The sequence below is a fragment of the Gorilla gorilla genome, chromosome 19 (assembly GCF_029281585.2).
Source record: "Gorilla gorilla gorilla isolate KB3781 chromosome 19, NHGRI_mGorGor1-v2.1_pri, whole genome shotgun sequence".
NCBI classification, from domain to species: Eukaryota; Metazoa; Chordata; class Mammalia; order Primates; family Hominidae; genus Gorilla; species Gorilla gorilla.
Window position 1 is genome coordinate 101,045,007 of NC_073243.2, and position 22,599 is coordinate 101,067,605.

The 22,599-nt window shown below is 38.0% G+C and overlaps 1 protein-coding gene and 1 non-coding gene across 5 annotated transcripts in view; one reads left to right on the forward strand and one right to left on the reverse strand.

Moving 5' to 3' along the window:
• CTNND2 (catenin delta 2) overlaps window positions 1-22,599 on the forward strand; it is a 928,369-nt gene that overhangs the window by 856,646 nt on the left and 49,124 nt on the right. For all 4 annotated transcript variants that reach the window (XM_031003315.3, XM_031003313.3, XM_031003314.3 and 1 more), the window contains one exon: window positions 21,108-21,318. In XM_031003315.3, the coding sequence (XP_030859175.3) occupies window positions 21,108-21,318 (211 nt within the window). The remainder of the gene's footprint in view (window positions 1-21,107; window positions 21,319-22,599) is intronic.
• LOC115931392 (U6 spliceosomal RNA) lies at window positions 16,780-16,887 on the reverse strand. The gene has a single exon (XR_004067891.1). It is a non-coding gene; the product is annotated as a U6 spliceosomal RNA (small nuclear RNA).

Here is a 22,599-nt window from a genome sequence, read left to right on the forward strand (position 1 = left end):
GTACAACCTGCTGGAAGATGCAGGGCCTGTGCCTGTGGGCCAGTTACTCTCAGCCAAGTGTGAATGACAGCCTCTATCCCCTGCCTGGGCTCCCTAGTGAGGGAGACAAATAGATACTTAAACTTTTCCAAAAATTGCAATTTCAGAAGAGAAAACTCAAACACTGAACACTTTCCTGAGGTTTGAGCCAACTGATTTACAGAAGCTCTGTGTCTAGTATTTTCCTGCTTTTTTAATCTTCCATGCAATCTCTTTTACTCATCAAATCTTTCTCCTTTGCTACAAGTGAAATCCCATCTCAATAAAGAAATTGCCACAGCACTGCAGCTTCTTTTCTTTTCCTGAAATTTTACCGTATTAATATTGCTTGTAAAAAGTGGGTCATCACTTGGCTCAGATATAACAATAAGTCATTTTAATTGAGTGAAATTAGTTAACATAAACTTTGGTCCATTTTTGGTCTTCTAAGCTCATTTTTTGCTTCTGTTTTTATATCTACTTGGTCTCTTTTTATTCATTTCATCATACCTTATGTTTTTTCTACCTATCTACTTGTGAACACTTCATACAATTACAACAAATAGTTACTGATTTTTTTTAGTATAGCGCAAATACAACTACCAAAGTTTTAAACTCATCACATACAAATCCTGTATGTTTTATGCATATGACATAAGCCTACAATATGAATGCTGGAATCCTGGGTAGAGTAATAATAATGCTAACAGTTTCATTAAAAATGTCTACTGTGGTTAATTAACAAAGATACAGTCAATATTATATAGCCTGAGACATTCTTACAGTTCATAGGAATAGTGTTTTCACTAGCTAGGACATTTGGAGAAATATCTAAAGCACAACCCAATTTTACTAAAATACATTTAAGTATCTTTGGGTTCTCATGTTATTTCTCTTGAAATAGAAATTCTGTGTACTATAAAAATACAAAAGAGGCCCAATTCCTTTATCCAAAAAAAAAAAACTAAAAAATAAGCTCTGACCTAGATATAAAAAATTTTATAAGCTAACACTATTAAAGACCAATCTCGAAGTGAAGACAAGTGATTGGAAGTATTTTTTGAGAAAGGATACTATCTCTTTTGTTGGTAAGAACCATCTAAACTATCTTGCATCTAAGAAAGAAGATTACCTCCTAAACATAAGGGGGACAAGGCTTTTATAAGATCTGGAAAAGTTCAGGCACCTGGCATGAAATTAGGGCCCCATGATATGTGTTAGAAAAAGAGATGAAGTGATGGTCCAACCACCCCAAGCCACACCAGGCTTGCTGCCTTCTTAGGTCTATTTCAGCTCTGGAGGAAATCCTAGATGTACAGGTTTTTTATAAGCCAAATCAGACCCTGGTGAACCAGTGACCTAAAGCCACTGAAGACTTCCCGGTATCCAAAGCTCAATTCTATAATTTACATTAGAAGTAGAATTGCCATGTACTTGGCTTGGCTGGTAAGTCCCAGGACAAAAATTGACTTGAGCAACAAAATTACATGAGTTTCGTACAGTGAACTTCCTCTGTTTGAGAACCATCTTGGAATTCATCCATAAACATCTCATTGGTTAATAAGGAAGATGAAATTTTAAGCAAATAATTATATATCCTTCTTTAATGCCACATATCTCTCTAGTTTACGAAGTCCTCTGTGAACAAGGTGTGCGTGTATAACATAAGAACAAGACAGATGCATTTAGGAATAAAGTGTATTGGGGTGAGCTGCTCCTATCAGCCAACACTGAAAACAGACTAACATACGTCTTCTCTGACCATCCCTTTTTCATAGTAAGAGTTTTTCTTTTAGTTCTGGTTTTCATCAACATTAAGTTGTGAAATTACAGCTTCTGTGGTGTAAAGATCTGTGTGCACTTGGTGACATGAAAACTTAATCAAAGGAACAAGAACAGTAGCAGCAGGGCCCCAGACTGAGTCCTCAGACCCCCACTTCTCTGGAAATGGAATGGATGTCATGCCCAAGACTGCTTTCTCTATTCTCATAAGTTTCTCTGTTCTTATAAGTTTCTCTGTTCTGATAAGTTTGGCAAAACCTGTGCTTAAACAAAGTTGAACAGTTGGCTTCATTGTGTCTTTTGGTCTGCTCAGAGCCTTTACTTTGCTAATTCAAAGTAAATTTGCTAATACATTATAAATCTCTGAGATGAGTATCAAGTACAGTATTTCCTGCATTTATGTTGCAGTGAAACCCTATTTATAACATAGCACCTTTTAAAACTAGTATTCCCCAGACCTGCATAGAAGTAAATAACAACTGCAACAGGATAAATATGAATGCAATTTTCAGTGATCAAAGTGCTGTTGTACCTTCTTACCTTGTGTGGTCAAAAGCCTCATGCAATTTGTTTATTAATTTATCAGTAGACATAGGTTTGTTAGCTATCATCCTATCCTCAGTTTATATGATAGAAGGATAAATTATATACATCAGCAAACTAGATGCAAATTCAATGAATGTTTTTTGTAATGACTGGCTGAATAAATGCATGATAGGGAAGGTGTCACACAGGTGGTAAAGGCAGTCTATCCCTGTGAAAAGAGCTCAGAGGAAGGAGTCAGGAGGGTTAGGCTGGAGAGAAGAGCTTCTGCCTAAGAGACTTATGGTCACCAAAGCTCAGGAGACAGCTCTGTGACCTTTCCCATACCATTTAACTTCTATTTGTCTTCTAGATAAATTGGAAATTATACCTGCCATTTTTATATCCCTAGGGTAATGTAAGACACAAATGGAAATAATGAATATGAATGTTCTTGAAAAAGTTAGAACACTACATAATGTCATCTATGAGTAACAGCATATGAAGAAAACCAACAGATGATTCCCTGTCTCCATATCCTTAATTGGGTCTGATTTTTATTTTGGCAGAGGTGTAAATCAATTTGGAAAAGCAAGAATGAGGAAATGTGATTGTATAATTAATCATTAAGCCACTGCAGTGATCAATGAATTACTGCTATTCCAATGTCGCTCAGGTTGGAGGACTAATTTCAGATTCTATTCCTGAAAACAAACTTTTCTTCAGAGAAACACTGATCTCATCTGTCTCAGACAATTGTCTTCTGAAATTTTCATCTTAGGAGAGTTCTTGGGTCTTTGCTAGATAGCAATCTTGACCTAAAAATAAAACACCCTGCATAGGTTTCTCTCCTGAAGCTAGAATCAGTAAGTTTAAATTTTCATCGTTTCTTTCTGCTAAAATTAGTCAATGAATTGAGATAATTATTTTTATGGTTATCATGCTTAATAGTTAATCAAATTATTTAAATCCTGTTAAAAGGTATCATATTAGTTGCTTGCCTCATTTTCAATATTTCTCAAAAATCAATTTATTTCTAGTTCAAAAAGGAACTTCAGCAAATCTCTTGTTAATTAACTGCCATTTTTATTTTTAGAACCATTCTTATACTAGTTAAATATGCATATCTCAGCCACCTTCTTGCCCACAGTTCTACTCATTTTCTTAGTTCTTCACACTTCAACAGTGTGAGAATTTCTCAGAATCTAATTCAGTGAATTCCCCTGGATGAGACAAGGTGCTGAAACATACAATTCCTTTTGTCTTCCAAACAGATGGAATAGGTTATTTATTTGAGTATAACAACTCTTGAAAGAAATGCATACCGTATGCCATAAACCTATAAGATTCTGCCTCATTCAATGTTATTTCTTTTCAGAGGATTGAGTTACTCTTTGAATCATTTTCTCAGACTAACTGCTTACCAATTCAGGCATGTGAAATAGGATCTTATATGTGTTACAGGTCTGTGCTTTTTGTTTTTGTTTTTGTTTTTTTGAGACTGAGTCTTACCCTGTCGCCCAAGCTAGAGTGCAATGGCGTGATCTCAGCTCACTGCAACCTCCACCTCCCGGGTTCAAACAATTCTCCTGCCTCAGCCTCCTGAGTAGCTGGGATTACAGGCACCCACCACCACGCCCAGCTAATTTTTTGGGGTTTTTTTTTGTTTGTTTGCTTTTTTGAGACAGAGTTCACTCTGTTAACTCAAGCTGGAGTGCAGTGGTGTGATCTCAGCTCATTGCAACCTCTGCCTCCCAGGTCCAACTGATTCTTCTGCCTCAGCCTCCCAAGTAGCTGGGACTACAGGCACGTGTCACCATGCCTGGCTAATTTTTGCATTTTTAGTAGAGATGGGGTTTCATCATGTTGGCCAAGCTGGTCTCGAACTCCTGACCTCATGCAATCTACCAGCCTCGGCCTCCCAAAGTGCTGGGATTACAGGTGTGAGCTACCGTGCCTGGCCTGTACTTGTTTTTTAAAATAATGGTTATTAGAAAAAAACATAAGGAACTTTAGTGCACCTTCTAGAATTTGTCTTATCCTCTGCCCATAGCAACTATTTGATCCCCTGGCTCCAGCTGGTCTCTTCTTCCTATTCCTTCTCTCTGTCTTTTTCTATTTGAATAAATCTCTAATCAATTAAAACAACAGGCAGATTATAAAAGAAGATTCATTTTTTTAAAAAATCAAGGCATCTCTTGAAATATTTATTTGAATCTAGCAAGAGCAAAGGGGCAGATGTGGAGATGAACAGGTCCCTTTCTGGGAAAAGGGGACTGGTATGATCAATCCAGAGGGTTGATGTTGCCACAGCCGTCGTCCACTGTGTGAAAGGAAGACAGAAAGAAAAAGCATCAAGATGAGAAAGGGGTTTTCTTATGGATTGTTGCAGGGGAGCCAGAATTAAGACCAGCCATCTACATTTAAAACTAAGTACAAAATTACCTTGGTTTGTAAGGTTACATTTAGTCAGGTCATGCTGGGCAAACAGCAGTTTTCTCACAAGGTAATCACATTGTCACAGATTGGTATTGCCAATGTCAGAGATGATGTTGATTGGGGAGTCTGCAACTGTTAGGAAATGGGTCAAAGATTCATTATTTGACACTACAGTAGAAAGGCGATTGTGTGTTTTGTTTGTTTGTTTGCTTGCTTGCTTGCTTGCTTGCTTGCTTGCTTGCTTGCTTGCTTGCTTGCTTGCTTGCTTTGGGATTGTTTCCCTGAGCTTGGCTTTGTTCTATTTCCCTGAATGAGGACTGTGACAAGCACATGATGTGCACGCTGCCATGACAGGTGCAGAGCTGGGTACTGGTTTGCCTTTACAGTTATAATGCTGACATTCTGCCCCTAAAATAGATTTAACCACAGGTGTTTGGTTAGCAGTTTTCCTATTTGTGATCATTAATTTGATATGTTGTCTTATTGAACCAGCTGTATAGACATAGGTATAGCAAGCAGTGTTGATTCATTCACAAAGACCCCTTAGCATGGTTATAAAAATGAGAGCTATATGATGTTAAATCTTGAGGGTTAACTTTTGTTTTGTGGTCACTTTTATGTCTGTGGCAGAAATATTTGATTCTGGATTGCTGAAATCGGTAATCCAGAACTTTCAGATTCAAAGTTCACCTCTTCCAGGTTTCACATCCACTACCTAGGTCTCAAAGATTATTCCATCTCTCTGAGCTCCAAGTTTTCAGTGCTCCTGGCCATACTGCCTGTAGGGTTGGGATTCCCTAAGCCAACGTCCGCCAACCTTTTTGGCAGCAGGGACCAGTTTCATGGAAGACCGTTTTTCCATGGACTGAGGTCGGTGGGGAAGATGGTTTCAGGATGAAAGTGTCCACCTAGATCATTTGGCATTAATTAGATTCTCATAAGGCGTGTGCAGCCTAGCTCCTTCACAATGCATTGTTCACAATAGGGCTCACGCTCCTGTAAGAATCTAATGACACCACTGATCTGACAGAAGGCGAAGCTCAGGCTGTAATTCTCGCTCACCTGCTGCTCACCTCCTGCTGTGTGGCCTGGTTCCTAACAGGCCATGGACCAGTATTGTTCCATGGCCCAGGGCTTGGGGACCCCTGCCCTAAGCTACACAACGTGAACCAAGCCAGTGTCCTGGGAGGATGGTGTAGGCATTAACTCCACATATGAAATGCACTCATTTTAAATGAGCTTGTCATGTCTAATTACATTATATTTCCCTTTAAATGTAACATCTCTGGCATGGTCATTATCACAGATTTGATTTACTCAATTACATTCTGGTAGGAAGGAGGACAGATTCTAGGTAAATATGAAGGCCTATGGCTAAAGAAAAACACCCAGATTAGTAATAATAATAGTTAAATAATAATGTAACTATTGCTTTCAGTTGTTGTATAGTTTCAGACCAATCAATATACGTCATGATATTTGCAGGACTATTATAATTATTAGCTTTTCCTGATAATGTATTGTCATCATCTGTTTTAAAATTTTTAAAGGATTTTAAAAATGAGTTTTGAAGGATTAATTAGAAGATACCATTTAAGGAATGTTTTATTCTAGTCTTTATAAGCATAACCTGTTAGATCAAGCACTGGAGACAGAGGAAATAGACAGAAGGCTCCTATAACATGCCCGATTCAAATCAGAACAGTAATCACAGCGAAATTTGTATCATTTTGTTGAGGTAATTAATCCTTGTTTTGTTGATCTTGGATTAGTAGGCACTCCACTTTCTCAAAGTTTTCTGCCTCCAGTGCAAACAAGTTCTGGAACTCCTGACTCAGTCCCTTGGTAGTCTTCATTTGTGGTGGTGATATCAGCTGATATAGGGATGCGTGTAACTAAGATCCAATTTTCTATTCTATGAAGTGTCAAAAGAACTTGTTAGAGTCCTTTAATCGAGCTATTGTGATGTTTCTTCCAGCAGACATCAATACTGACGCATGGCTTTGGCAGGGGTATTTAGGATCGTGTGACAAAAAATCAGAAACCACCTGTTGGTGCTAAGGCTGAATAGGTCTGGTTGTTTACTCATTATAACCACTAATATCCAAATTGAGGCCAGTTTAGTTTCATAAAGAATTAGTCAGTGACGGCCATGAGAGTGGTGAGGGCACAGAACAATCTCCATGGCCTTTTAATTTATTCCATCCAATGTGTGTTTGGATTACCACCAATTGAAAAGGCTATTTTAAATGTGGAAATGGGATCTTCTTTTAAAAAATTGTTGACCATTATTGTGCCATTCTTTAACATGAAGGAGAGTGTGCCTCTCTCCACAATGAAAAGGTCATCACTGCTGAAGCATAATCATAATGCTCATATTTTACTCATCATAATTAAGTGGTGGTTGAGCTTTTCATTTTTTCATTTGGCAGGTCTTTTTGTATTGGATTCTTGATGAACAGGACAGCTCTCAACATAGTATTAAACCAAATAAAAATCTACAAAATGCTGAACATAGCCAATTATTTCTAGGATCCCTTTTCTCATAAAGTGAAGAAGAAAAATCTTTAGTGTCACCAGAAGTTTTCTGAGAAACCCCAAAGATGGTTTAGATGTAGAAGATACTTCTAAAAGTTGTATTAGTTTGAGGCCAGGCGCAGTGGCTCATGCCTGTAGTCCCAGCACTTTGGGAGGCCGAGATGCGTGGCCAACGTGGTGAAATCCCATTTCTACCAAAAAATACAAAAAATTAGCCAGGCTTGGTGGTGGGCACCTGTAATCCCAGCTACTTGGGAGGATGAGGCAGGAGAATTGTTTGAACGCAGGAGGCAGAGGTTGCAGTGAGCCAAGATCGTGCCATTGCACTCCAGCCTGGGTAACAAGAGTGAAACTATGTCCAAAAAAAAAAGTTGTATTAGTTTGACTGTGGTGGTGCAGATTTGTGGAAGGCAATTTCAAAAAGAGTTATCTGGGATGCAAGATATGAGTGTAAATCTGGAGTGGCTGAAGACAAGACATAACTTCAGCTTGGCTCAGAATGATAATATTTATAATAAAATGGTTAAAGAAGTTATTAGGAACTCTAGCATTTTCATAAGCAAGGATCTTTTGCTAAATATTAATTTAAAAGATTGAACTCTAGCATTTCCACAAGTGAGGAAATTTTGCTAAAAGTGACTCAAGAGAGTAACAAAAGCACAAAAAAAAATTAACAGGATATCAAGTAGGAGGATTTTAGTGACAAAAGAAGCTTTTGTTCTTTGGGCACAGACTATTCTTCACAATTTCTTACTGAAAACAGAGTATATACTCAAATATAATCAGAGAGAAAACCCAACACTAACTTTATTATTTTTGTACCCTGCTCATGTAACATTTGCAGTAGAAAGTTCACAGGCCTTTTCTCTATCTTGTAAGTAAACTCATCAAAATTACACAAACTTTATAAAAGACTGTAACACCTTTCATTGTTTTTTTTTTAAGTTCATTATTTCCAGGCATTATAAACCAAGGCAAATAAGGTTCACTTCTTCTCTACCTTTCCATAACTTATTGCACATCCTCACATATGTCTTAATTTTACATATTAACACACAGCCAGATTTTTTAACCTCAGACACACTTTCTTCCTCGATAAACAAAAATGCATTCCATTATCTTACAGACACATTCATATTATTTTACAACTATTGTACCTAGTACAGTGTAGTAGGCAGAATAATGTCCTTCCAAAGATGTTCAGAGCCTATTCCCCCAGACCTGTGACTGTGCCACCTTACGTGGCCAAGGGGAATTAAGGTTGATAATCAGCTAACCTTGAGATAGGAAGAAGACCCTGGATTATCCCAGTGGGCCCAATGTAATCACAAAGGGCCTTAAAAGTGGAAAAGGGAGCAGTTGGAGGCAAATGAAAGGGTCAGAGCGATGTGACACAAGAAAGGCCCATTGTTGCTAGTTTTAAAGGTAGAAACAGAGGGTTACATGCCAAGGAAATCAGGTGGCCTCTAGGAACTGGAAAAGGCAAGAAAATGATTCTCTCCTAGAGCTCCCAGAATGCAGTCCTTCCCACACCATAATCTGCCCACACCCTAATTGTAGCCTAGTAAGACCAGTGTTGTACTTCTAACCTGCAGAACTGTGAAATAATAAATGTATCTAGTTTTAAAGCACTGAACCTGTGGTGATTTGTTACAGCAGCATTAGAAAACCAAACACTGCATATTCTCACTCATAGGTGGGAATTGAACAATGAGAACACATGGACACAGGAAGGGGAACATCACACTCTGGGGACTGTTGTGGGGTGGGGGGAGGGGGGAGGGATAGCATTGGGAGATATACCTAATGCTAGATGATGAGTTAGTGGGTGCAGCATGGCACATGTATACATATGTAACAAACCTGCACATTGTGCACATGTACGCTAAAACTTAAAGTATAACAATAATAAATTAAAAAAAAGAGGCCAAAAAAAAGATCAATAGACCACTAGTAGTTAGCTTAACAAAAAAAACAAGATCCCAATAAACACAATAAAAAATGACAAAGATCACATTTTAAAAAAAAAGAAGAAAAGAAAACTAACACATGCAGCATCTACTTTTCATATTAGTTATAACTTTGAAACCATGTAACTGAGTTGTTTCCTCACAGACATAGAGAAGGCTAGGAGACAGTTGCCTGTGTGTACTTGAGATCAGCTGAGATTCCAGAAAGCTGCCTGTGACTCCTCACGATGTCCTTCCTCCAACAGTCTGATATATTGTTTTTGTATTTCATGAATTAGCAACATGAACAAGTCCAGGACATTTGTACATTTGCAGATATTTGAAGCGCATATATGTGTGTGCCTATGTGTTTAGTGGACAGTGTTTTTTCAAAAAGAGGACATTAAAAATTTTACTCAGAGGAATTTGATGGAGTAACTCAGTAACAGATTGTTGTGGAATTCTCTAAGGTGAAGAAGAGCGACTCCTTCATGAAACAGCAGTTATTACAATTCAATCTAGCTGAACACTTGTTAACCTTTTTAAATTTTTAAATAATAATATTAGCTTATCTGTTTAATAAACCTAGAATTGGAAATCTTAAAAATTCATATTATTAAAAATTGAGGAAATAAACCTAATCTTTTATAAAACAGATCATGCTAACAAAAGATTTATGAAATGATAAAACCAGGGGAAAGACATCTCTGTTTTTCCCCTAATATTATCAAACCAGTCTGATATTGCAAGGATTTGCTTTAGCTGAAAATACTGCATCAACTCTTTTTACCTTAGATACTAAATATTGAAACCTCTTCAAATGTCCTTAAAGGTCCTGAAGTGTCTTAGTACTATTTTTTCCCTTGTCTTTGCTAACCTGGTATCAACTTTTATTTCTTTGCTTTAAATTTTTTAACCTAGCTACCAAGGCTGTTAATTTAATTCATTGTGAAATTTCTTTGTGTTTTTCCTTGAAATAAGCTTTTGTGAAAGATGTTGTTGTTGTTGTTGTTGTTGTTGTTGAGACAGTCGTACTCTGTCGCCCAGGCTGGAGTACAGTGGCATGATCTCAGCTCACTGCAACCTCTGCCTCCCAGGTTCAAGCGATTCTCCTGCCTCAACCTCCCGAGTAACTGGGATTACAGGCTCCCGCCACTGCACCCAGCTAATTTTTTTTATTTTTAGTAGAGACAGGGTTTCACCATGTTGGCCAAGCTGGTCTCGAACTCCTGACCTCATGATTCGCCCACCTTGGCCTCCCAAAGTGCTGGGATTATAGGCATGAGCCACCACGCCTGGCCAGATTTTTATTTTTTTTCTTAAAGGACCAGCAACTTAAAGCATTCTGAGAGTATTTTCATTGGCAATTTTTTAGTTTTCTTGTTGTAATTACATATATAAGGACTTACTTGTTTCCATAAGCCAATCAAATTGGGAGCTCCATTTATCAGTCTCATCCAGAGAATAGAAAAGTTATGCCACTTTCTAGACACAGAAAATGTTTATACACATACAACAGAAGAATCCCCAGCAAACTCTTGGGTAAGCTGGAGGATTCAGGAACTTCTGACTGGATGTCTTCTTATCTCATATGTGCTATTTTTTTGTAATCCTTGTCAAGTCCATTGTGAGTTGAACCAGGGGATACATTTTAAGATTTATTAACACCTTTTTGTCAGCACATGTTTATTGGCATATTTCTATATTTCTGTGTGACTTTTCTAATTTTTAACTTTAAAAAAATTATGGATTCACAGGAAATTGCAAAGATAGTAAGGAGGGGTCCTATGTATCCCTCAGCCAGTTTCCAGCAATGGCTATATCTTATGTAACTATAACACAATAAATCAGGAAATTAACATTGCAGTATATGTGTACAGTGTCATCACATGTGTGGATTTGTGTAACCATCAAGGCTATCAAAATACAGAATTATTCCCTCAACCCAGTGATATTTGTTGTACCATCTTGTCATAGTCACAGTCTTCCTAAGTATCCTAAACTCCTAGCAACCATTAATTTGTTCTCCATCTCTATAATTTTGTTATTTCAAGAATGTTATATAAGTGGTATCTTACAATATAGAACCTTTTGAGACTGGCTTTTTTCACTTAGCATAATACCGTTCAAATCTTTTCAGGTTGCAGCACATAGTGTTCCTTTTGATTGCTAAGTAGTATTCCATGTATTTTGTTTTAGGGGAAAAAAAAATAAGCACTCAGAACCTTCCAGATGTTTCCAGAGGTCAGAGATCTCCGGACAATCCAGAAGAGACTTTTCCCACGTTAATAAGCATTCAGACATTTTCAGTAACTAAGCAATACCATTTTGAATGCTTCACCAATTTGGTCTGTAAGCCACACTAACCAGTTTTAAAATATATATTTTTTGCATATATTTTTCCCCTTTGATGATAGACTGTGTTTAAATTAGATATATTTATAGTGTGCAAATGACAGATTTCTATAAATTAAGCTCCAAATATTTCCCAAAAGAGAAATGAGAGACAAAACATTCCAGCATTGTAAACATCAAACAACCTTTTATATACAAAAGGAAAAAAACCCTTTAACCCTTTTCACACTAACTTACAGACATCCAATCACATGGAAATCAGCTCCTCACTTTTATATCATCAATTATTGGTGAAAAGTAAATTCAGAGACGGGAGAGGATTCTAGGCTGATGGAGAAGTAGGAAGCACCAGGAATCTGTCTCACCACCTGGACACAATCACTTTGGCAGAATCTGTCTGTTAGGATTCTCCAGAGGGACAGAACTAATAGGATATATGTATATATGAAAGGGAGTTTATTAAGGAGAATTGGCTTACATGATCACAAGGTGAAGTCCCATGATAGGCCATCTGCAGGTTGATGAAGAAAGAAGCCATCAGTGGCTCAGTCTGACACCAAAAGTCTCAAAGTAGGGAAGACAACAGTGCAGCCTTCAGTCTGTGGCCGAAGGCCCAAAAGCCCCTGTCAAACCAATGGTGTAAGTCCAAGAGTCCAGATGCCAAAGAACTGGAGTCTGATGTTCAAGGGCAAGAAGCATCCAGCATGGGAGAAAGGTGAAAGCCAGAAGGTTCAGCAAGCCATCTTATCACACCTTTTTCCACCTGCTTTTGTTCTAGCCATGCTGGCAGCCGATTGGATGGTGCCCACCCACCTTGAGGGTGGGTCTGTCTCTCCCAATCCACTGATTCAAATGTTAATCTCCCCTGGCAACACCCTCACAGACACACCAGAAACACTACTTTACCAACCCACCGAGGCATCCTTCAATCCAATCAAGCTGACACCTAATATTAACCGTCACACTGATATAACTATTTTGAAACTCTGGAGTCTATTGAAGACTTAAAAATTTCAGAAGGCTTGGACAGTAAAGTACAGTATATTTGGTAAATCTCAGCTTAGCTCACAGTAGCTACCCGTCCCCCACCCCTCAGCCCTGTGGCAGGTAGCTGTGCACATGTTCCTAGAGCAGCTTACTTGCAGCTGGCAGAAACCAGGGTTGACACAAAAGACCCTGTCCTCTAAATATTGTGGATCTGTTCTTTCTGCTGATTGCTGCTTCTCACTACAGTGACACAAACACAGAGGCAAGCAGCCATTGTTGCACATACCCATACCATGATTGCAAGCCCCTCTATCTTTGGCTGAAGTTATTTTCAGAGGATTTAAAGAGCTGACACCCTCACCCTCCTCATCCACTTTATGTTTTTCTTTTCCCTTTTTGGGAGCCAGTCATTAAAGACTAGCATATTCAAAAGCAACTGCATATACAAGAGAAATAAGAGAGCCATTATGCATGCCCAGGGAAACTCTCATGCTCAGAAAACATCTGTGAAGATCTTAAGGCTAATTCTCAACACAGAGACAGCCTAAAACAGTCAAAAACAAAACAAAAACAAAAAAATAACAAACCCTGGAAAAGAGGAAGAATCTGATTTCCAGATAACCCATTATTACATTCAAATTTTCAGTTTCAACAACAATAAAAAACCACAAGGCATACAATGAAACAGGGAAGTATGACCAGTTCAAGGAAAAACAACAAACAAACAAACAAACAAACAAAAAAAACAGAAACCATAGCTGAAAAATGGCACAAAGGTAGATCTACTAGACAAAGACTTTAAAACAACTGTTTTAAAGATGTTCAAAGAATTAAAGGAAGATATGAAGAGAGTCAAGAACATGATGTGTGAACAAAATGGAAACATAAATAAAGATGTAGAAAACCTAAAAACAAACAAGAAAAATTTAGAGCTGAAAAGTACAATAATTGAAATGAAAAATTCACTAAAGAAATGCAAAGGCAGATTTGAGCAGGCAGAAGAAAGAATCAGCAAAGTTGAAGACAGGAAAATTTAAATTATTGACTTTGGAGAACAGAAAGAAAAAAGATCGAAGAAAAGGAGCAGAGCTTAGGGGTTCTGTGGACATCATCAAGAAGATCATATACACACTACAAAAGACTCAGGAGAAAAAAAGTGGGAAAGGGATAGAGAGATTATTAGAGGAAATAATGGCTGAAAACTTACCAAATTTAACAAAAGGCATAAATATAAACATTCAAGACTCAATGAGATTCAAATAGGATAAGCTCAAAGATACCTAGACTGAAACACATTACAATCAAATTGTTGAAAGACATAGATAAAGAATCTTGAAAGCAGAGAGAAGTGACTCATCACACACAAGAAATCCAAAATAAGGTTATCAGCTGATTTTTTAATCAAAATTTTGAAGACCAGAGGTAGTAGGTTGATATAGTCATGGTGCTGAAAGAAAAAAAAATTGTCAGCCAAGAATCCTATGTCCAGCAGAAGTGAGGGAAAACTTAAGACATTCCCTGATAAACAGAAACTAAGAGAGTTCACTACCACTAGACCTGCTCTGTAAGAAATCCTAAAGGGAGTCCTGCATGTTGAAATGCAAGAACACTAAACAGTAATTCAAAGGTATAAGAAGAAATAAAGATCTTAGTAGAGATAAATACATGGGCAATTATAAAGCTCATATTGTTTGAACAATGGTTTATAATGCTACTTTTGTTTTCTACATAATTCAGTACATTTAAGAAAAAGCAATTACTAGTTTAAAGGCTAGCATTATTGTGACTTTGTTTCCTAACTCCACATTTTTTTCTACATAATTAAAGAGAAATTTTCTACATAATTCGTTTTTAAAAACCAATTATTTATGTTTTTGGACACACAATGTTTAAAGATGTAATTGTGTGACATCAATAACTGAAAAGTGTGAGATGGAACTGTAAATGAACAAAAGTGTTTGTATGTTATTGAAGTTAACCTGGTATAAATTCCAATTATAATGGTATAATGTTAAATGTAATCCCTGTGGTAACCACAAAGAAAATCATTAAACTATATAGACGAAAGAAAATAAGGAAATTAAAACATTTCACTACAGAAAACAATCAACACAAAGGAGATAGTGGTGCAGGAAATTAGGGACAAACAAAAAAGCTATAAGGCATATAGAAAACAGAAAAACGCTAGAAATAAGACCCTTTTTATGAGTAATTACTTTAAATATACATGGATAAACTCTCCAATCAAAGACAGAGATTGACAGAGTGCATTAAAAAAAAGATCTAATTATATGTTGCCTACAAAAAACTTACTTTAGATTCAAAGACAGAAATAGATTGAAAGTAAAAGGATATTTGTACATCTGTGTTCACACCATTATTCTCAAGAGTGAAAATGAAGTATCAACCCAATTTTTCGTCAACAGAAGAATAGCAAAATATGATATATACATGCAATGGAATATTATTCAGTCTTGAAAAGAAAGTTCTGTCTGGGTGCAGTGGCTCACGCCTGTACTGCCAGCACTTTGGAAGGCCAAGGTGGGCAGATCACTTGAGGCCAGGAGTTCAAACCAGCCTGGCCAACATAGTGACACCCTGTATCTACTAAACATACAAAAAATTAGCTGGGTGGGGTGTCACATACCTGTAATCTCAGCTACTCAGGAGGCTGAGGAATGAGAATTGCTTGAACCCAGGAGGCAGAGGTTGCAGTCAGCTGAAATTGCACCAGTGCACTGCACCCTGGATGACAGAATGAGACCCTGCTTGGAAAAAAAGAAAAAAAGAGTGTACATTCTGACATATGCTACAACATGGATGAACCTTAAGAACATTATGCTAAGTGAAATAATCCAATCACAAAAAGACAAATCCTTTATGATGCCATTTATATGAGGTACCTGGTTGTCAAATTCAAAGAGACAGAAAGTAGAATGGGAGTTTCCAGGGACTGAAGGGAAGGGTTGGGGAGTTGTTTAAATGCTTTTAAAGTTTCAATTTTGCAAGATGAAGAGTTTTGGCGATATATGATTGTAGAATGATATGAGTCTACATAATATCAATGAACTATATATTTAAAATGGATAAAATGGTAAATTTTATAAGTATTTTACTGCAATAAAGAAGTTTTTTGGAAAAAATAAACTCAGAGCACCTCAGCAAAAACCCACAGATCAGTTTTAGCAGCTGCAGAAACAGGAGGGCCATAGAACTACTTAAATCTCGAAGACAAAGGAGTTGTGATGTTTCTCATCTGGGGTTGCTCTCCAGTCCAGCTGACCTTCTGGAAAAATATATTTTCTCTAATCAGTTTGAGACATTTAAGTTTATAATGGTGCACAACAAAGACCATCTACACATAGGACTCCATCAGTGATCAGAAGAGATCTATCGTAAGTGTAGGAAGGAACTCAAGTGACTTCCCTGTTGTCTGCTGCCTTAGAGAATGCAGGTCTTTAGACCATAAGACCACCACTCAACATTCCTGCCACCAATGCGAAAACCAAATGGTAGTATGCACATCAGTAACAAATACAGGCTTAGTTCAGAAATAGAAACAGAAAGTCACAAACACAACATGGAAACAGAAGCAGTCAACGAGAGCAAGGCTGTTACCTCATCTTGAAATCCCCACCAGCTCCTTTCTGCACAAGCAGTCTGCAAGGAGTGCCTTTCTTGGGCAACATGGTTTGTTAGGTCTCCTGAGTGAGTCCGTTGGGGTACCTTGGTGTGCCCAACAACACTTAACAGAAGATTTCGAGAATGAAGCACTGTAAAGAGAAAATAATCTTTGCTTGCAGTTTTTCAAGAAAATCTGGATTTAGAAAACTGGTTCACCAAACACAAAATATGGGTATTTGAAGGAAACACACACACACACACATACACACAGTGGAAAGGGTAGCAAAGTTACAAGGTTTCAGTTAGTCCATCATTGATGAAAATACAGTCTTCTTTCTGCACAATTATGTTATCACCAATGGTCGTCTCTTACCAGTATTGCAAAAATCAGACATATAGTCATTGTTACTAGAGACTAAGTAACTTAAAAGAAATGGCCCAAGGATTCATTTCTATTGGGAACTGTAGCAAGAAAGAGTGACTTTGTTTGTGGTAGTGGTGATGGTACAGTCTTGTTTTGTATTGTTTTGATCTGACAAAGAACAAGCTTTTCTTTTTAAAAAAACAAAAGATGGAACGCCTCACAAATTTATATATTATCTTTGCACAGAGGCCATGCTAATCTTTCTCTGTATCATTCCAATTTTAGTATATGTGCTGCCGAAGCGAGCACCATGATTTCCCTTTTTCAGATGTGAGTCCATGATAGTGGATCATTGGTAGCACATTTATTCAAAATAGAAGCAAGGCAAGGTATCCACTTTGCTTTCATAAATCCAGGTATTCTTTGAACCTGATGACCTGCTTGTCTCTCTGACGGGATTTTGCTATGTGATTCTCTCATATAAGTAATATAACTAATTTTGCATGTTTTTCTTTGTGTGGAAAAATAACATTCAATTTATCCATTAATATTAAGCTTTAAAATTCACTTGGTTTTTACTACCCTCTGTGTTATTCCTGTGTGAAATCTCTGAATCCTGTTTCCCTGCATTACCTCAACATTTCCCTGGGCTCCAAGCCCTGTCAGTTGCTTCTTAAGAATTTCCATCATGGCTGCTCTCATGTCCTTGATCCTCCCATGACCACCTTTTTGTAGTCACAGGTTCTTGTTTGTTCCTGAAATATTATAGTTTCCTGCCAAATGAATGAATCACTCTATTATTTTCAGTCTGTGTCATATCTTTTAATCAAATTAAATCTAGAAGGTAGAGTCAGCTGTGCATGGTGGCTTACACCTGTAATCCCAGCACTTTGGGAGGCCAAGGCAGGCAGATCACTTGAGGTCAGGAGTTTGAGACCAGCCTGGCTAACATGGTGAAACCCCATCTATACTAAAATTAAAAAGTTAGCCAGGTGTGGTAGCATGTGCCTGTAGTCCTAGCTACTCGGGAGGCTGAGGCAGAAGAATCGCTTGAACCCAGGAGATGGAGGTTGCATTGAGACGTGATCATACCACTGCACTCCAGCCTGGGCAACAGAGTGAGACTCTGTCTTAAAAAAAAAAAAAAGAAGAAGAAGAAGAAGAAGAAGAAGAAGGAGGTGGAGCAGTCAGCTGGAGCAGTCATCTATTTGCAGTGGTTACTGGTGCCTGCTCCTTTTGAGGGCCTAAGCAGGTCGTTCCAAGACAGGCACTTCTTCTGCCCCATGCCAGGCTCAAACACGGGGAAGCTTATGCTCTGCATCCACAGAGAATCTCAATGCACCACAGGACCACAGCTGGGCTCTAGGTGCCCTTTCTGTCCCTGGGACTGTGAAAAACTGCCCACAACCTCCACCTGGTGATCCAACCTCTTTCTTCCCCAGTCCTAAAAGAACCCTACCTCCATCCATTTCTCTCTCTAAAAAGAAAAGGAAACAATTTGACCACCTTGATGGTGTGAAACTATAAAAAAAGTTTGAACCACCCACTTTGCAGTTTCCTGTTGCCAATGTGATACAAAAAAAGGGAATTAACTTCATTTACCCTCTGAAGAAATCTCAGACCTCAAAGACCCAAAAGTCTGCCTGAAACAGTAGAAGGAGAGGAATCAAGATTCCTCCTACTGGGCAGCAAGAATAGCTTTTTAGCTCTTTCAAGTGTTTAGAAACTTAGGTTAAAAAGAAAATACAGGATATGGAACAGTTATAGAAACACACTACCTTGAGTTGTAGTGCTTATAATTTCACTAGAAGTCTAGAAGAAGAGAACATTATTGTCAAGAAAAAGACTATATGTTTCTTCCACCCTCAGTTCTACTATTCTGAAACCTTCCTTCTTAATGCACCAGAATTCTTTTTGTAAAATATCAAGTTGTTCTTGTTGCCCCCTTGACATACAAGAAAAAATCCTAAATGTACACCTCCTGAATCAAGCCTTCCATAACAACTCCAGTCCTATCTAACTTGTCTCTTCCCTGAACTAGTGTTATAAACATACAACACAAGGTCACTTGCATCTGTAATTATTCTATGTCCCATATTTTATTATTTCCCTAATCAGCTTCAAAGTTTCTAAACACTAGAAAGAGCTAAAAATCTTTTTTTGCTACCCAAATTTCTTGTGAAGATAGGATTTAAATTTCACTGTAAAAAGACAGCATTTTCAACACATAATCAAAGGCTAAAAAAGAATTGTAAACTTTTAAAATAATTAACAAACTGCCCCGAGGTTTTCTTCTCCGTGGAATAATATTACCTGATTTGTTCCTTTACTTGGATGGTCAAAAATTTGGACTAAAATATATTCCTCCAGATAGACTGATAAATAGACTTAATGAAAAATCTCCAATTGCCTAGTAAAATGTCAGTAACCTATACTGGAAATACTAGAAATAAAATAAATCCAATGAGTTTCCTCGACAGTAAAGTTGGGGTAAGTTAAATATAACAGTGACTCCTGGTCTTTTCCATATCATGGGGCACATGGAAAATGATAGTACTTGAATGGCACATTGGGGTGAGTGGAAGAGGCTGCTCTGCAGGGGTTGGGTACCCTGCCATCTACTTATTATCTATAAATAAAGTAACATTACAGGGAGACCCGCATCTTAATCAGGACTCAAGGATAGGAAAGCCATGGAGGATGAGACTACATCTTCATATTTATCTGACATAATTTTCAAAATGATAATACCAACAAAACTAAAAAATACTACAGCCAAATTCTTAACCCTCTCTTCATTTTTGGTTTTAACCTTGACAGTGTCCAAGGTCACGAAACCAGTCCTCCATACACAGTCAACGGTGTAAATGTCCCCGTATATACAATGACTGGAGTATTTTTTCAGTTATTTTGCCCTTCCTTCATCACTTTCCTTATAAGAAAAAGGAAAAAGGAACACATTGATCATTTCATGTCTGTGGAGCTCAAATTTGTCTTCTAATGGTTTGTGGGGGTTAATGAACTGGTAGAATCTCCAGCATGCTGAGCCCTACAAAAGTAAACTCTTAACCAGAGTTAAGGCTGATTTAATGATAAATAGATAAACTATTTTAGCTGCTGTCATTAGAAAATAAATATGCTACATTTGGGGGTTTGCAGGCAAACCATTTTTGTCAGACACTTCCTCAGCTATCATCAAGTGAATGAACACACTTTTCTATTTCAGTAATTTAAGTATCAGCATTTTCTCTCTAAGCTAAAATAAGCCACCTAAACATAGGATAAGAGCAGATACCAAAATTACAAGGGCCTGTGTTTTATGTATCACTGCCTGGAATTAAGATATCATCGCCTACTCCCACAAGGTTCCCTTCCTGCTGCCAGGCACCATACACCAGAGAATTAAATAGCAGAAGAAGACTATTATTTATAGATATGTATATGGAGGTGAAATATTTCAAACAGCCTTTAGGAGCTAGCTAAATATGCCTAATTGGGGGATGGGAGACAAGGAAGGGATCTAACTTTGGGCACTTGCCAATTCCATCTGAAAAATGTGAGAACAGCCAGCTTTGCTACAGGCACTCATTTACTTACTTCCAGAAGTCAATTAAAGGAGCAGAAATGGAAGCTGCAGGTGGGATAAATTAATTGTCTTGCAGGGCTATTGGTAATGCCTAAAGTGCTTTGTAAACTAAAAGTACTCCATAAATATGTCATTATAAGTACCTTTGTCATTGGGAATAGTAAGATTAATAATGTTAAAGTGAATTAAGGAAGCAGAATTGGATTGTATTATATTTTTCACACAAAAACACACCAAATTAGTAAGTGTTACCTGGTAGAACTACACAATAAAATCCCATCAGAGAGACAAACAGCATCAGGTTACTATAGTTCAGAGGACACATAGTTATAGATTGTCAAGTACCTCTCTCCTGCTTTCAGTGTTTCTCCTTGCTTTAAATGAATCAAAGCTCAGTACTCACATATGTGATCATGTTCCCCACACATTTTTGCTTTGACTCTTTTTAAAAAATACAGGCCCCAACATAGCTTTCATTAAGGTATTTTTGAGGGTTATGTTAGAATTCCCATACATTTTTCTTGACTTCTATAAACATCAAGCAAGAACATAATAATAGCTAATACCTATTGAGTCCTGTGTCCTTGTTCATTTCCATACATTCACTCATTTATGCTTTACAGCAACCTTGTATGGCAGGTACCATTATTGTCTTACTTTAGAGATTGAAAAAACTGAGGCTTCAGAGGCATGAAATAACTTGGCCAGTGATTTGATCCCAGGTCAATCTAGCAGCAGAGTGGATGCACTGCCATGAGGAACGACTGTTTTTCTCTGTAGATGTGTCTAAAACTACCCAATAGGGAACATTCAGTGATGGGAAACAAACAATTTTGCATAAACGTGGCCTGTCGTATTCTCTTCTCCCCCATACCCACCTCTGCCACTATCTCTGCCTTCACCTTGACCTCCTTTCAACTCTTCTCTTTATTTTCTTTTCCAGGCAAATACGCCATGCGAGACCTAGTCCACAGGCTTCCAGGAGGGAACAACAGCAACAGCACTGCAAGCAAGGCCATGTCGGATGACACAGTGACAGCCGTCTGCTGCACACTGCACGAAGTGATTACCAAGAACATGGAGAACGCCAAGGCCTTACGGGATGCCGGTGGCATCGAGAAGTTGGTCAGCATCTCCAAAAGCAAAGGAGATAAGTAAGTTACCTGGTGACGCCATATCTCTGTCCTGATAAAATTGGTTCTGAATGTGCCTTTCAACTCCTGATGACAGGTAGTACTATGACTGTCACTGGAAAGCATTTGTCTCTGAGAATCAAGAGAAGGAAAATGGCAAATGGTTTCCAGTCTTCTCTCTTACTGTTGGTAAAATGGACTTGACGATCCAGCACACCCATGTGTTCCTTCCACATGGCAGCGACACGAGTTCAACCTGGATACATGAAGGTATTCTGTTGTTGTTCCTCTGTGGTGGGAAGTCCGTGTGTTGATGATGTCTCTACATCCTTCTGCTCTGTGCCTCTTCAGCTCTGCAACCAAGTCAGGTCTACCTTACCAACATCACAGTAGCCACCAAGTCATAGCAAGTCACCATGCAGGAAGGATGGGGGAGGAGACAGGGCGTGATGGAGTCAGAGAACTCAGTTCTCATCTAGTACCCTCCCTTACAAGCTATGAGATGTGGGGCAGATATTTAATTTAACAAGTCACTATGCCTATACTTTCCAATCTAAACCTAAGGGAGAGGCTGTCACAATATGCTAGCTGGAAGAGGTGATAATCAAATCTTAAAGAATGAGTAGAAATTTCCCAGGCAGTGCAGACAGTGGTGAGAAAGGAGGGCCTTCGTGCAGATAGAACAAAAAGAGATGAGACTTGGTGTCAAAGCAACTGCACCTCCTTGAATAAGAATGCCTCCCAGTTTTTAAGAACCAACAGTATCTTACTATATACAGCTGGAAAATAGCTTCACAAGCCATCGCATCGGTATATCAGCAAGGTGTCAATTTTACAGAAACCTTCACTAACCTTAATTAAATTTTGCCTCTTGGAAGTCCCTCGATGTAATTAAATAAGATTAAAAGGGTAAACATTTTGTTATCAAGAGTCTATTTTTTGACTTTTCATTCCCCGCCAAGCCACCCCACCACCCATTCTTTTACATGTAAATGCTAAATAGTTTTTCTGTTGTTATTAAACACTTTGAGGGACGCACTTTGAGACTTTCTGGAAATTCTGTCTCATTATTTCACTTAATTCAGGATAGTACCAATGTATTATAGAAGATTCAGAGTTTCTGTTTAAGCACCCAGAGACCTCCAAATAGGCTCAATCAACAATTTTGCATTTGGATTTGAATGTTTTCTCATATCAAGTAGAAAAGCACCACTGGACTCATATAATAATTGCGCAGTGGAGACTGTTGGCTTGAGCTGTATCTTATGATATTGTACTTACAATAAAGTGCTATCCTACGTA